General features: G+C 35.3%; 2 protein-coding genes across 2 annotated transcripts; both read right to left on the bottom strand.

Annotated features, from left to right (window-relative positions):
* Nucleotides 1-619: 619 nt before the first annotated feature.
* LOC18047051 (probable xyloglucan endotransglucosylase/hydrolase protein 28) lies at nucleotides 620-1,477 on the bottom strand. Its single transcript, XM_006444704.2, has one exon. It carries the CDS (start codon nucleotides 1,475-1,477, stop codon nucleotides 620-622), a length of 858 nt encoding a protein of 285 aa, XP_006444767.2.
* A 3,215-nt stretch (nucleotides 1,478-4,692) lies between these two features.
* Nucleotides 4,693-13,487, bottom strand: LOC18047050 (CDPK-related kinase 3). The gene is made up of 11 exons (XM_006444703.2): nucleotides 12,433-13,487; nucleotides 8,951-9,081; nucleotides 8,777-8,818; nucleotides 8,298-8,406; nucleotides 8,044-8,122; nucleotides 7,239-7,535; nucleotides 6,701-6,810; nucleotides 6,030-6,137; nucleotides 5,800-5,862; nucleotides 5,332-5,499; nucleotides 4,693-5,214 (listed from the first exon to the last, which is right to left on the bottom strand). The coding sequence occupies exons 1-11, from the start codon at nucleotides 12,991-12,993 to the stop codon at nucleotides 5,077-5,079; spliced, it is 1,806 nt and encodes a 601-aa protein (XP_006444766.1). The 5' UTR covers nucleotides 12,994-13,487; the 3' UTR covers nucleotides 4,693-5,076.
* Between the last annotated feature and the right edge of the window lie 1,593 nt (nucleotides 13,488-15,080).

Raw genomic sequence — 15,080 nt, 5'->3', positions numbered from 1 at the left:
GGGATTTTTTTTTTTTTTTAATTAATTGTTTTATTGGTGGAAAACTTCAAAACATCTGCCCCTAATTGGCCCTTAATATACTTCGGTCCCCCGAGTGTAATAATTAATACTTACTAGGAAAACCCGTAATTGATGGAGATGATCACATTTGGAAGGAGCAAAAGAAAAAAACCCAGAAAATAAACCTATAATATCTCGGTGGGATACTAATTGCCCAATATTATTTGAGTAAGCAAGCCTAGAAAAGCCAGAAAATAACCATTAATATCTCATTGGCTACTAATTGCCTATGTTATTTGAGGGAGCAAGTCTAATAAAATCTTTAAAAATTAATGTACAAATAAATTAACACAATCTTTCACACAAACTCTTCTTAATTTTTAAGGTATAACTATTCATCACATTCCAATTAATCTTACATCATTTAAGTATGTAAAAGTAAGATTTTTTTTTTAATTACACAATAAATTAACACCATAACATGTGAAAACATTTATGTAATCGTTTTTTTCTTTTAATTAAAACAATAAAATATAATAATTTTAACTGTTACAAACGAATAATTGATTTTTATTTTTAAAAAATAAAGAAACAAATTGGTTCACGATGTAACATAAAATTAAAATGAATCGTTCTTGCACTCGGGTAGAGGAATTGGATATCTCTTACTGTCCACGCAATAAGAGTAAGTCACGTACTTGCTCCGAAATTCCTTCATCTTGTTCCTTTCCTCTGTGGTTAAACTGTCATCACAGTCTGAGTTTGAGCACGCTTGGAGGACAAAATTGGAATACTGAGAAACAAAAGGGGCATATGCGTAATCAACTTTGTATTTGCCTCCACCCGTCGCCCAATCAGACCCGTTCCATATTGTGGCGTACAAAGACATAGGCTTAGATGGATAGTCCCCTGCCATGGCTTCAACTTTTTGTGTCACTCGAATGGGTACATAATCCACATAAAACACCGTCGTTTTTTCGGTCCAAAGAATACTATAATTATGGAAATTTTCCGATGGGTCAAAGGGAAGACTATACCTCTCTTCACGGCCTCTCCCAATGCTTCCATTGCCATAGAGATTTGTTTGCAGCACCCAACTACCATTGTTAGCATGTCCCAAGAACTCGAAATCAAGTTCGTCGTGAGAATCCTTGTAAACGTCACCGTTTGAGGTGTAAAACGTGACAACAACTCCTGCTGTGTAATTAGCCGCAGGTAGTTTAACGGAAGTACTGAAGAATGCGTATTGATAGGTGCTTCTGGATTTGAAGCCACAGCCGGTGTGTTCATCGAGTGAGATTCGGACTGACTTGCCTTCTTTGAGGACGATCAAGTTTTGATCTCCATAAAGCCTCGAAAACGCTTCATCGAAGTATGAGGTTGTGAATTTTTTTGGAAGAGAATAAGCGGGAATGAACAGTACTACTGATGTCATGAAAAACAGACACAAAATCAACTCTTTAAAAGAAGCAGCCATTAATGTTGTTTTCCAATTCTTTATGTGGGTAAAAATTAAGGCAATGAGAAAAAGATGAACATTGATAATTCATATAGATTAATTAGATGTATGTGTAATGCGGTACTTAAAAATAACAGCGGCCGTGGGTGCTCTCGATCCGGATTGACACAACACGTATAAGGATATTACAGAAGATATGCATGCATATATGGAAGATCATAATGAGCTGTAAATTATAAGTCATGCAAATATATTAGGAATCTGCGATATCAAAGTATTATTAGCCAATAAGTGAAGGGATGATTAGCTATTAAAAAAACGAAGCTAGTATTTGGCAACAAAACAACTTCAAGCTTTATTATAGCTGTGATTGTGAATTAATTATACACTGCCCATGAGGCCATGAATTGAATTAAACTCTAGTATTTGAGTTTTGGCCGCTCCCAAGTTCCAATATTATATGTAAACTAAATTCGTTTCTACGGAATATATAAATCTTGAACTTTCTGAGTTCTATTGGCTATAAGCCCATCATCATTATATACGGGGTTTTTTTTTTTTTTAAGGTGAATCTCGACTTGCATGTGTATGTAAATATATAGTTTAACAAGCATAATGTCAGGGTGGGCAGTGGGCTCTAACAATAATAATTTTTTGCGTTTATAGCTAGGAAAAAGAGTGGTTTATTATTAAAGCGCATTAGTTGTAGAATTTATCCAAGTCAAGACACTATCATGTTGCAAATCATAAGTGATGCATGTGGTATAATTAATTTGTATTCCAATTTTTTTTTTTTTTTTGGTAAGGCTGTGACGCCCTTCGCTTTACTTTTCTCTATTTTATTAATGCTTTAGATTTTTTCTCTTTAGCTTTAAAATAAGTTTTTTTCGGACGCATCGACTGGTGTTAAGAATCTCCTTTTGGGCAATTACCAGTTTTACAACTGCAACTCAATCTGTGACCGAAAAGATACGTCAGCGAATGGGAGCCAAAAAACTGGGAATACAAACAACAAGGCAATTAATCCAGCCTGCATGCTGCCATGCCATTGTAATCGCAAGGCAATCCAGCTGCAATTGCGTTATTCAGCCTGCGTATTAATGCCTCAGTCACAGAAAAGCATTCAGTGACACAGAGGGTATGTGTAATTTGCTATTTTTAGATTCCTCTATCTTGAAAAGATACGACTACAATATTAAGATAAGAATTCAATCACTATCGAAAATGATTTAATAAATAAACATTTAAACATTCCAGTTATTTTCAGACCCTGATTGTGACTTGTGACATGAACGGCAACTAAACATAAACTTCAATGAATTCAACATTGGATTACTCAATGACCAATTCCAACAGGCGAAGTTCTGAATTTTCTTACCAATAGATAAGCACAGTCCAGATATATACAAGTGCTGCGTTCATCCAGGCTCCACCATATCCCATTTATCATTTTGAAGATCTGAGTGGTCATTAGACGGACTTAGGGTTATATATTTCGGCGTAGCAAGTCAACGGTGCAGTTGCAAGGGTCGACTTGTTTAATCCATTTGGCAACACTGACTTGCATCAATAATGGCAGCAGTTGCCGTCTGGCTCTCGGCCCACTTTTTACTTATAATATCTTTTTATTTTTGTCACCCAAGTTGGATTAAAATCCTCTCTCTTATGATATGAAATTTTAAGAATTTAGGTCACTTATTAATTATTGATAATTTGGTGCGGAGATTTAACTATTATTATTATACTTTTATCTATTAATTACCTACATGAATTTTTGTATTTTTGTTAAAAATAAATTCAGATCAGAAATAGACTTCTTTGTAAGATTCATGATATTAATCAATATAAAATGTAATTTAAATGTAGGAAAATCACTTGAATAAAATTGGTTAGACTATGCTCTCATGATCATTAATGAGATGGTCATGATGATATCGACTTTTAATAATGCGTGGGAAGCACGGCAGCAAAACAATTTAAATAAGCACATTATGATAATTTAGATTAATAATATTCCCTAACATGGATAAATGTAAGCAAATATTAGAGACTATAAAACACACACACTCGCGCTTCCTCTCTCTCTCTCTTTATATATAGTTCTATAAGTGAAAACTTAGAACAATTTAATTATTTGGATTCACGTTTCATGTCATTAGTCATTACTCCCCATTTATGGAAACATTCATCATTTCATTATGCCTGGTTAGGCAGGCCGCAGTTCTTGGATGATATTGTAAAGCTAACAAATGGGATGTTTTTGATCCAGAAAGAAGAGTCCGCTTCATATTTAATAATACTTCCTAAAAGTGGACTGCTCCAATTTAATTTGTGCAACAACAAATTTAATGAAGCTTATGTAATGATGCTTCCCCATATATACATATATATATATATAGCAGTCTTGATTCATGCGAAAAGAAAACTCGCGGGAAGTCAACTTAGACCCACCCCGCTTTCATTCCCAAATTCCGAAAGAATCAAGTGGCCGACCATTGCGATTGCCTCGGACCTGGACCTGCTCTTAGATGTTGGAATTTTACTGTGTTGACATTATCACTACTTACTAGCATTGTGTGCCGCATGCGTATATGTCCATGGAGGTCCTTACTCTGAAGCCCATCATCATCCTAATCACAGGATATCAAATTTTAATCATTCAAGTAGAAGAGCGATAATTAGCAAGATTAATAAAAGTTGTGTGTGTTTTAATACAATCAATATGAACTGTTCTCGACGGAAACGATGCAGGATGTGATGTTTTTAGATTATTCTTTAAGGATAAACTAAACTAAATTCAAAGTTGATTGATTGATTCCCTAACCGCTAACTCGGTCACATCTCGCTGAGTCGATGAATACTGAAAAATAACTAATAAGCAACCTAGAATTCACTTCATTGAAATAATTGATCACTAGTAACTTGTTAAAAACTTTAAAATTCTCTTCCTTCTCATCTGCATCAGAATTGTTATTAAAGAAACAAACAGTTAGAAGTTGATCTATCCTGTTGTCGATTCAAACATCCATCAACAATTGTATAGAAATATTTTTGGTGGTCTTTGTTTGGAATACTCTTGATATATTTTTTCAAAAGAAAAAATTAATAATAACAATAATAACTTTTATATGCATACAGTATAAGGCTTGGGATCTAAACAACCTTCACTGTATGCTGTAGTTTCCAAAATTCGTACAAAATCGTCCCATAGATTTGTGGGCGTTGAAATAACAAGTATAATTCCACATGATATGCAATTTAGGATGAAGGCCTAATAAGTAATACTGTAATAATAATAATGTACAGCAGGTACAGCAACAGAAAAAACTGAAAGCAGCTGTTGTGCCGCCTTTAACCATCCGGCATCCACATATTAACCAAATAATCACAAATTGAACTCAAAACCATAATCTATATATGGTTTGCAAAAAATAGGGCATGAGCAAAGAAGAAAATTTTCAATGTAAATTTGCCTCAACATTCTCATAACTGACTTTGACTATCATTCATATTTATGCACATCTTTCTGTACCCCCTCTCCCCGGAAGAAAAAAACAAACCCCCAAGTTCTCCAAACGCATGAATTTTTAAAGAAACTATATGTCAAAAGCTAAAAACTAATGGTGTCTTGTGTTTGAGCTACGGAGGGTCACACCATGTAAAAATTTTGTATATCCATGTAAACTAAGTTTTCCGTCCGAGTTTCTAATCCAATCTTTGAGAAACGAATAAGCTGAAGGGCCAACATTCAATTCCTGCAGTAATGAGTTAAAACAAATGGAGATGAATAATAAACATATACATGATGAATAATAATAATACATCAGTCAAAAAAAGTGGGACTTCAATAATTTTGAAATAAATGAGTATACCCTTGCCAATTCCTCTATTGAAATGACTCGGTTGCCCTCCTCCTCAAAATACTCGAAAGCAGTGGAAGCTATCTGTTCCCACCCTTCAAGGGCCTCCAATTGATGCGTGCTGATTGCAGCGGCGCAAAACTCTTCAAAATACATCTTCCTATAAGCAAGAGATTCCATCTGTAAATCAATGGACCAGAGTGAGATGTAGATAATTCAAATACATAGAAAACCAAATATTTCAGCAATATCATTAAAAAATAAATAAATAAATTCACAACACGCAGATAGACAAAAGGAACTCGATCAAAGTAAGTTAAAAACTTCTCTAGATGCGGATAATGAAATCAAGTATATTTCAAACCATCTATTAATGATGAAGGAAAATTGCTTTCATGTATAGAGATCCTCCCCCCCCCCCCAAAAAAAAAAAAGAAAACTAAATTGTGGTAAAAATTGAAAAATTATAAGATGCCTTACTGAACTAAGAACATCAGGAACCCTTGATTCTCTCATGGCATCAGTTGCATTTCGCCCTAGCACCTGCAAAAGAAAATTCCGATGACTACATATTTCTTTTAACTTCCAGATGAAAAAAATGAAAGACCATTAAAATAATGGTATGCAAATAAGCCATTCAACCAATTTCTTCCATATTTCATAAACCACTCTAGACTGGAAAAAGAAAATATTATAGATGAGCAGATTACCATTCTGAAATTTTCAAGAGATACGCTCCCATCTTTGTTTGGTTCCAACAACCTAAACTGAGCTCTAAGATACACCAACTCATCCTCAGTCAATGCTTTTGAAAGAGCCTGCAAGCACAAAGTATTAACAGAGAGGTGAGTGCACTAGACAATCTATTTGCTCTAACTTTCAAACTTCAGCCCCACGAAGCAAAATGTTAACCCAAAAGCTCCAGATAACCAATTAATATAAAGACCTTTCAATGATAGCAACTCAGGTTATTTCCATATTATTTTCATAAGAAACTCAAGGGTTAGCTCTGTAGGAAAATTGAGATTTTATTTATCATGAAAACAACTAAGAAACCCTACATAAATTTGTGATTAGAAATTATAATGTCGCCTGTTCTAAAAAATCTCAGTGGGAAATGCTAAGGCTCTCAAAATTATATACAATAAGCATGCCACTTAAATCAGCAAATATTTTTATGAAAATTACAAGAGCATGGACACGTAGCTGAATGAAATATCATTCATTTTGTTAAACAATACAATAGGTCAAGAGTCGCTTTGTCATATAATGGTCAACAGGATTAGGTGATTATTACACATAAAGAAAATACTCCCTCCTCCCCACAACACCCAGTAAGAAGAAAAGGAGTGTGAATAGTATGATTATGCAAGAATGATACCTTTAGTGCCGCACGTTTGAAAGGTGTAGCATGAAGGTATGACTTTACCAACTTGAAGATCAATATATCCAAAGGTACTGGACGACTATCATCACGCAACCATGGGTGAGCTACAGTTGTACAATTGCTTTTATTAGTATTAAAACCAATTCCACTTGGTACATGAGCGAGCAATATTATGCTAAAAATAAAACGTAGATAAATTTAAAAATATCTCAGATTTGAAACACTCCACAAAGGTATAATTGCAATAGCTGTCTTGTAAGCAGTCACACCAGCTATGCATAATATTTGAAAACAATACCATAGAAACAACCAAGCAGCTTCTCAAATAGTCCCCATTTTTGCATGGAGTTTGGGAGGCTATGTTTATCAACTTACCATTTAAATATATATTATATTTACAGATAAGAAGAATCCAATAATTTATAAGGAAATAAAGATGACGGCGATGATGAAGTTGCAAATCTAAATATACGACCAATCATTCAATACCTGCATACTATCTTAAAAGACAATATAGGAACCACCAACTTACTTAGAGCTTGAACGGCAGTCATTCTTTTCCTATAGTCCTTGTTCAGGAGTCTTTTTACAAAGTCCTTAGCCTCAGGAGAGACAGAAGGCCAGGGTAGATCGTCAAAATTGGGATCCGATCTTAGCACTGCTCGGAAAATTCCTGATTCCGTCCGTGCCCAGAAGGGCCGGCTTCCACATAACAAGATATAGCTGATCACACCTATGCTCCATATATCTGCTTCCAGACTATAGGACCTATGCAAGACTTCAGGTGCAACATAGTATGCACTACCAACAATATCATTAAGTCTTTCATCTGCATATACGTAGTAAAAAGTAAAAAGTTAAAAAGGATTTTCAGGCTTCAACTGACTAATATTAGGTAAAAGAGATTGCAAATGCACTCTGGTAGTATGAATCAGCAATATCACAACAACGGTGCATGCCCTGGAATCCATTAACTAAATTGCTAATGCTGATAATTCCCATTTTTTATTGTTTCTTCCTCTTTGACCTCAAAAGATAAGTTAGATATGCCAATAGTTCCGTAGTGCCACATACCATATTCGTCATCCAATATTAGATCCAACCTCTGGGCGAATCCAAGTTTGGTAAACTAAAATTTCCATAATCATGGCCCACAAAGGAGCCAGACCACTGATCCAAAATTATCCCTCTGACAAATTGTCATTTGGACACTGTCCCTCTAGACAGGAAAACTAGTAAGCCTATTAGTAGATTTAACTTCCCACTTACGTAATTTATGACGGAAAGGAGATAATGTGACACGTGCATAGAGAGAAGTTGTGAACTTCAATTACTACCTGGTCTGATAAAGTCAGAGAGACCAAAATCAATAAGCCTCATATCAGCATCATCACGTCCAGAAGTAAAAAGAAAATTCTGTTACAAACATGTGAAAGGTATCAATAAAAATTTATTAAATAGAGTGAGGGAAATGAGACACAACACACGACCTCTTTGCACACCCTCCAACCCCACCACACATGCTAAATAGAGAGCAACAAAAGCCCAAGTGTCACAATTCGAGTAACTTAAGAATGAATCACATAAAGACCTCTGGCTTTAAGTCACGGTGTACGACGCCTTGAAGATGGCAAAAGGCAACCACACTTAGAATTTGCACAACTATAGCTTTTGCATCCTCTTCTGTGTACCTTCCCCCCCTGCAGTAGAAAAAAAATCACCTAAGAATTTGAATGTTACAATTTCAATTATACACATGCCCATTTTCTTGTTCATAGAAGCTGAGTTGGTTCATTATGTTTAGAATATAATTTGCAAGTAGTTCTTCAATGCAGTCATAGAATACACAAAGTGCTAACTACATCATCACTGAAAGAGAAATATGATCAAGGGCAATTGTAAATCTAAAATCTGATATATCCCATTTATAATGGTATTTGAATCAAGTTTAGCAAATAGCTCCATCCAAGATGATGGTTCGGTGCTTTAGATGTCCATGTTATATACATCACTCTTATAGATTACTTCAGATATTATAAGACTGAAATAAAATGCAACGAACATTTGTACCTTGCTAAAATTCTATCTAGAAGTTCTCCACCCTCACACAATCTGCCAAGAGGAAAAATAAACTTTGTAAAGATTGCTACTAAATAAATTGTGGCAACCAAGAAAATGAGATCCTAACGTTGTTAGATAATATATCTGTAGCTAACTTCAGATAGAAGAAAAGAAATGACATACTCCATGACTATGTACACATTGTTCACATCCTCACAAGCATCACAGAATTTGACTAGATGCTTATGTCCTGACAATGCTTTCAATATTTTCACCTCCCTCCGCACATCCTCAATTGATATTGCTGTCGTCATCTGCCAAATAATTAAAGTAAAGATGTTGCGGTATCAACAAGCAATTATTAATAAATTTGAAAAGAGAAACAAAACATTTCATAGATTTGGCTGGTGTAAGAAATGCAATGTTAGATGGAAAACATCATTAATGTCTACATTTACTGATATATGCACACATTAATAAATCATTGATTACCATTAAGTAGAAGAGGCACAACTTCCGAGTTGCCCAAAAAGGGTAAAATTTTAATAAATTGATGACAAGATCCGTATATGTATTCCAGGATTTTGAGTAAAAGGGAATTCAATAAAAACCAACAACAGTACCCAAGCTGTATGACACTAACGTGCGAAAACACAAAGCAGGGTTTATAGCAATCAGTGAGAGACTATCTGAATTTCACAATCGGATAGCAAGGATCAGCTTTGGGTAGGGATGCCTTTTGAGTCGTGCAAACTATGAAACACGAATTTTTTTTTTTTCCAATTAACTATGAAAGTTATGCCATAAATATTGTATCATGATTCTCATTTATTTACAACGATGAGTATATTTTAGGTCCATAACATCTCTCCATTTGAAATATTGAGAGAAATGAAAGCGAAGTTTAGGTAAATATTTATTGGTTCGTGTATGGTTGGCCAATAACTCATTATATGGTTATTATATAGATGGCCAATAACTCTTTCAAGCATTATGAAGCTAATAATCTGGTAGTAAAATATGCGATATATAAGTGAAAGGTTGACAACTGTGCATCAAGCAACATCATCACTCAGAAACAAGCAAACAGCATCCATTTTATGCTGCCATGTATTGCAATCAGGCTGAGACATGTCATTATAGTACATTCTCCCCCTAGCATCTAACACAAATTTGTACAGTATAATCTCGAAATGTAGAAAACAATAAACTCCATAACCTAGGTATTGCAAGAAAGATGCACCCAAAGCATCATCAAGAGATCCACAAACCACAATGTACTAATAAGGTTATAGCCAATTCAATCTCAGCCACCTCAACGAAATTTAAAAAAAAAAATGCAGCCCCGGTATGCATCTTTATTAATTTGGAAAAATGTCAATCTAGATCTACTGAGTTTGAAATAGTTTACAATGTCATACGTGATTATGCCATAATTTCCAACTTAGCAACTGCAGCTTCCGTCTAGAACGGAATACTACGACAACACATGACAAGCTCCAATTTGTGCTTCTTTCAACTTACGAATAAATTGAAATAGTGACCACTTGAATAACATCTTATTATGTTAGGCTGCAGCTACAAAGCATAGAACCTACCAATATAATTATCCATCAAAACTAGTTAGTTATCTTGTTTTACACTTTTACCTGAAAATGTATCTTAGATAACTAGAGGCTCTTATTTTTCACCAACTACGATAATAAGCCAAAATGTTGTGGAAGAAGTAATGTGCTTATTCTTTACTTTTACTCAATCTTATTCTTTTCCTTCCACTTCCATCAGATGCTCACTACCAATGAGATAAGGCACTTTGGATAACAACCTTTTTCTTTAGGAAGAATTTCACCAATGTGTCAACACGATACGAATCACATCAGATAGAAATATACACCATATGAAGCATCTCAGGTGCTTAAGGAACCTTTTTCTTTAGGGTGAACTAATGAGTTCCAGGTCATCATTTCTTTATTCTTAAAAAAGGAACTAACTAACCTTGTTAAACCTGGCATCTAGTTTGCTTACACTACTTAGCATACATACTATTTTCAATTATTTGCCTGTTTGTATTAAAGCTCCATGGCAACCCACCTCTTAACTATAACAGTCAGCTACATCTTAAATGAGAAAAATAGTGCACGAACTAATCTAGTGTAGTATAGATCCATTTCATATGTTTTTTCCCCTAGGATACCACATGCTCAGTAATAGACATTAATGAATTCCCAAGATGCATTCAACTTTTTCCCTTTCACATCTACTGTCCAGGTTTGTCAGAAAGAACCTGAGTAAATTTCAAAAGAACCCATCCGGCAAGGTGCTTATGAAAGATGCTTTAACTTACAAAATAAATGACAAAGGAAAAAGAAAAGGGACTTCAAAACAAATACGAGATGCAATCATTTAAGGTGAACAATATGTCATACTTCAGGGATGGTCAACAGGCAAGAAAAATGGTTCTATCACAATTCCGTTTGTAAACTAGTACAATTAGATAATGATCGCCCCGGGGGGGTTGGGGCTGTTTAGATCCACACTACTGAACAAGGCTTTTTTTTGCTGTGTCTGCAACACTTGACCATGTGCATATCATGAAGCAACATGTCTATATTGCCATAGCACATTAAACCATTCATTATCAAACGTCTTTGAATCCAAGCCCTATATTCTCTTCAGGTAACGCAGGTCAAAATCGGACCTCTAAAACCAAACAGGGTTCCGATCTTCATGTTTGAACTTGCCATTTCAGTGACAAAAAGATACTGCTGAGTAGCACACTTGAAACAGAGTAAGCTCTGTAATATCTCCACATTGAATAACAAGCTGCCAGTCGCCCTTACACTTTTAGGCAAAAGATATCCTTGTCAAGCCAACAACAGCTTTGATTGTCATCAATTTATATACCAGTCAATTTATTTAAGTTTGTTCATCTAAAATTATTCACACTGCCACCATGTGCCCCAAAAGTTGGCAACATGGATAAAGTTACATAGCATTTGTCCGAACAAAAAGATCTCCACGTATACCAGTTATTCATCAAACCACTCCTAGCTTTTTTCTCATTTAATATTCTTATCAGTATATTTCTTCCTAAGCACATAAGGCTATGGCTCATTTAAGGAGACAAGGAACTCTTCAGAAGCTATTTAAGGTATGACATATTGGGAGTTGCAGAAATCTTGGATTTACCAGAGGTGCCGTTAATTTCTCAGATTCAGACAAAAGTGCTAATGTTTGTGGTGTCAACATTATTATCATTATTGATCACAATTGATGATTCTAGAGCTTCTAACAGCAGGCATAAACTTCTAAACTTTCATCCATCATTGTTCCAAAAAATTTTAAAACTAGAGACAAATATCTGAAACAGGAAATTCAAGCACAATCAAATATATCCTAAACAGACTAGTCTACTATTGGTATCAGAACCAGTCATTTGCATACATAGTTTTCACTTCTGATACAACCTGATAATCACATTGATAAAAGCGCACCATATTTTTGCTGTAAAAATAGTTAAATCCCCAAACAAGAACCAAACAGCGTATTTAACAAACTAAATCAATGTCTACAAGCCCGTACAATAACAACGGGAGCAATATTTTCAAATAATTGAATAAGAAAATTGAACTGAAAAACAAATGGACAGTAGCATTGTATTGTACCTTGGCTTTAGATATTATCTTGACAGCAACTTGCTGATCCTTGAGCTCACCCTTTTTACCTCTAGCAGAGCAAGTATGACCAAAATGGCCTCGCCCTACTTCCTTTCCAAGCTCATACTTAGCCCCAAAATTCTTGTTGTACCCGAAGCTCTTGTCGAGCGACTGCTCCGGTTCGGTTCCTCGCTCTTCGGGAATCGTACTTTCTTTTGGCTTCCCACCGCCAAGTCGCTTAGCTAAAGACGCCTTAATGTGTTTCGCCGGAGATGGCGGAGGGAACGGCCTTCTAAAAAATCTCCTCGGCGTCGACGCTCTAGCCGGAGACGGAGAGACGCCGGCAGGCAGTGGACTGGCCGAAACGCCGTGAGGATAAGGACTCGGCCAGGGGCTCGGGTGAGAGGACCGTCCCGGGGTATTCTTCACCGGCATGGAACCGTTACCTGGAGTTGACGGCGGTAACGGCGTTTGATTTTGATTGGCGGATACGACCATAGTCGTTGTGGTTGCGCTCGTTGTGGCGTCATTTTCAGTTGTTGGGATGGTCTTACCGTAACACTGCCCCATCGTAAGGAATCCAGCACCGGCTTCTCGTCCGATCGAGACTCAATCAAAGTCCACACATCGGACGGTACAAAATCTCCAACACGGATCTGATGATCCCCGGAATTTTTTTTCTTTTGAAGTAGCAAGAAACACGATAGAGTATAATAATAAAACAGAGAGAGATCTACGGCGAGAAAACGATAAAATAAGAGAATTTTTGAGTCAGAGAGAGAGAGACTGAGACAGACAGACAGGGAGAGAGAGAGAGAGAGAAAGCTCTGCTCAGAGAGTAGAGTTAAACAGGTCGAGCTGAAAAATTAGTTGGGGAATTATATGCAACATCACGGCACACAAAAGGGAAATAATCTACCGACGTTAGATTTTTAGAATCACAATTGGAAAGTGAAAATCATCCAAGCGAAGTTCATGATCTGCGACGTGGATTTTCTAATTAGGAAGCTTCAATTTCGGTCATAATGTCTTCTATAGTGAATGTTTCTATTTTCTTTTGTTTTTTTTTTTTGTTTTTCTTTTTCGCTTCCTTTTGTTTACAAAGTACTTTTCATTTTGTCTTTTGCTACTTTTCTTGCCGTTATTTTATTTTTTTATGTTAATTAATTTAAAAAAAAAGAAAAAGCGATGGTGGTTTTCTATCTTCTGTTGTTTAGTGTACACATTGTCCTCATGCACTGCCATTTTTTACCATTTTGTTTTGCCTACGTAGGGGTAATTGGGTAATTTCAGTGACAAATGGGCATCCTCAGTTGGTTGTTGTTTTACTTAAATGCCGTGTTGGACACGTGGCGCCTTGTGGGTTTAAGTGCGCATGGCAGACCCGTGGACCGAGTAGCATAAACAGAGTCCGCTGATTGGGTGGTTTTTTGAGAGAATCGGAGAGCTGACGAAGACGAACATACACACCCTGAACCGAAGGTTCTAACTTCTAAGCGGGCCAGAATTAAGTGCTGGTGAAGAAGAAAACTGAATCCAATATGACAAAATCACAGCCGTTGATTTCTTTCTTCCCTTTCCCCTTTGTTAGTCTTTCAATGGGAAATCTAATTTGATCGGTGTGTGATTTTGCCCTGGAAAGCACTTTATTTGCAAATTTGCATGAATGGATGACGAGAACTTATGGAAACTTGTCTTTTTTTCCACTATTAGGCATTCAATTTTATAAAAAGAATCTTATCTAAATATGACAAGTCAATAAATTTGCTTCTAAGCAATTAAAAGTTTTCCGCGTGATTTGAATGTGTCAAAACAAAAATAGGAAAATGCGAAATAAATATAATAGCAAAAAGATGTGACGAACATTATGATGATGCAGCCATATATGATTATAAGGCTGAGAAAATAAATGAGTTAAATCAAATTGGTAAATTTTTGTTTTATTCAATTTATTTTTTAGTTCAGTAATGTTGAAATTGATTCACGGTAAAATACTGTTGATAACCGTACAATCATAAACATAAATATTAAATTTACACTTATTGTTATAATCTTATAATTATCATTTGTGCTTCACGGTAGAGCATCTCTACCATAACTAGTGTAGATGAATGACACTTCATAGTGTGTTTTGTCCCGAAAATATGGCTCAGAGGCAACAAATATATTATATTAAATTGATAACGCAAAATTAATTGAGTTTAATTTAATTCCCCCCAACACACAGACATATAGAGGGAACTGAAGATAAATTAAACAAAACAAGAATTTAATGGCATGACTCATGAGCATGAGCTAACTTGATCGACAAGAGGATTTGATTATTTTAATCAGAGTCTTTATACCCTAATGTTTGTTTGTATTAAATGCTACACATAAAGTTACAGGGAAGAAGAAAAACAGAAACAACGAAATTGTAAAACCTACCCTCCTGGCTGTATTACATGGTAGTAAATTTTATTACTCAAGTCGGTTAAGTCTAGCCCTCAGGCTTATTTATTAAATGTTTGAATTTTAAAATTTTATTAATTTAAATAATTTTTAATTTTATTTATTTTCTTTTATAAATTATGTTTAATTTTTCAAACATTAACATTTGAATAGAAAATGTGAACTTTTATAATTTTTATTTGAATGAAAAGTAAATAATAATTTAT

This window comes from Citrus clementina, unplaced genomic scaffold (assembly GCF_000493195.1).
Source record: "Citrus clementina cultivar Clemenules unplaced genomic scaffold, Citrus_clementina_v1.0 scaffold_3, whole genome shotgun sequence".
NCBI classification, from domain to species: domain Eukaryota; kingdom Viridiplantae; phylum Streptophyta; class Magnoliopsida; order Sapindales; family Rutaceae; genus Citrus; species Citrus x clementina.
Note: the sequence above shows the minus strand (reverse complement) of the source record. Positions and strands in the feature narration are given on the sequence as shown.

Excerpts from the sequence above, each read along its gene's own strand:
- LOC18047051 (XM_006444704.2), bottom strand. The coding sequence starts at position 1,477 with ATGGCTGCTTCTTTTAAAGAGTTGATTTTGTGTCTGTTTTTCATGACA.
- LOC18047050 (XM_006444703.2), bottom strand. The coding sequence starts at position 12,993 with ATGGGGCAGTGTTACGGTAAGACCATCCCAACAACTGAAAATGACGCC. Across the intron at positions 6,138-6,700 it reads TCAAACGTGCGGCACTAAAG|GCTCTTTCAAAAGCATTGAC; the intron begins GTATCATTCTTG and ends TTGTGCTTGCAG. Across the intron at positions 5,863-6,029 it reads CTCTTGAAAATTTCAGAATG|GTGCTAGGGCGAAATGCAAC; the intron begins GTAATCTGCTCA and ends TTTCTTTTGCAG.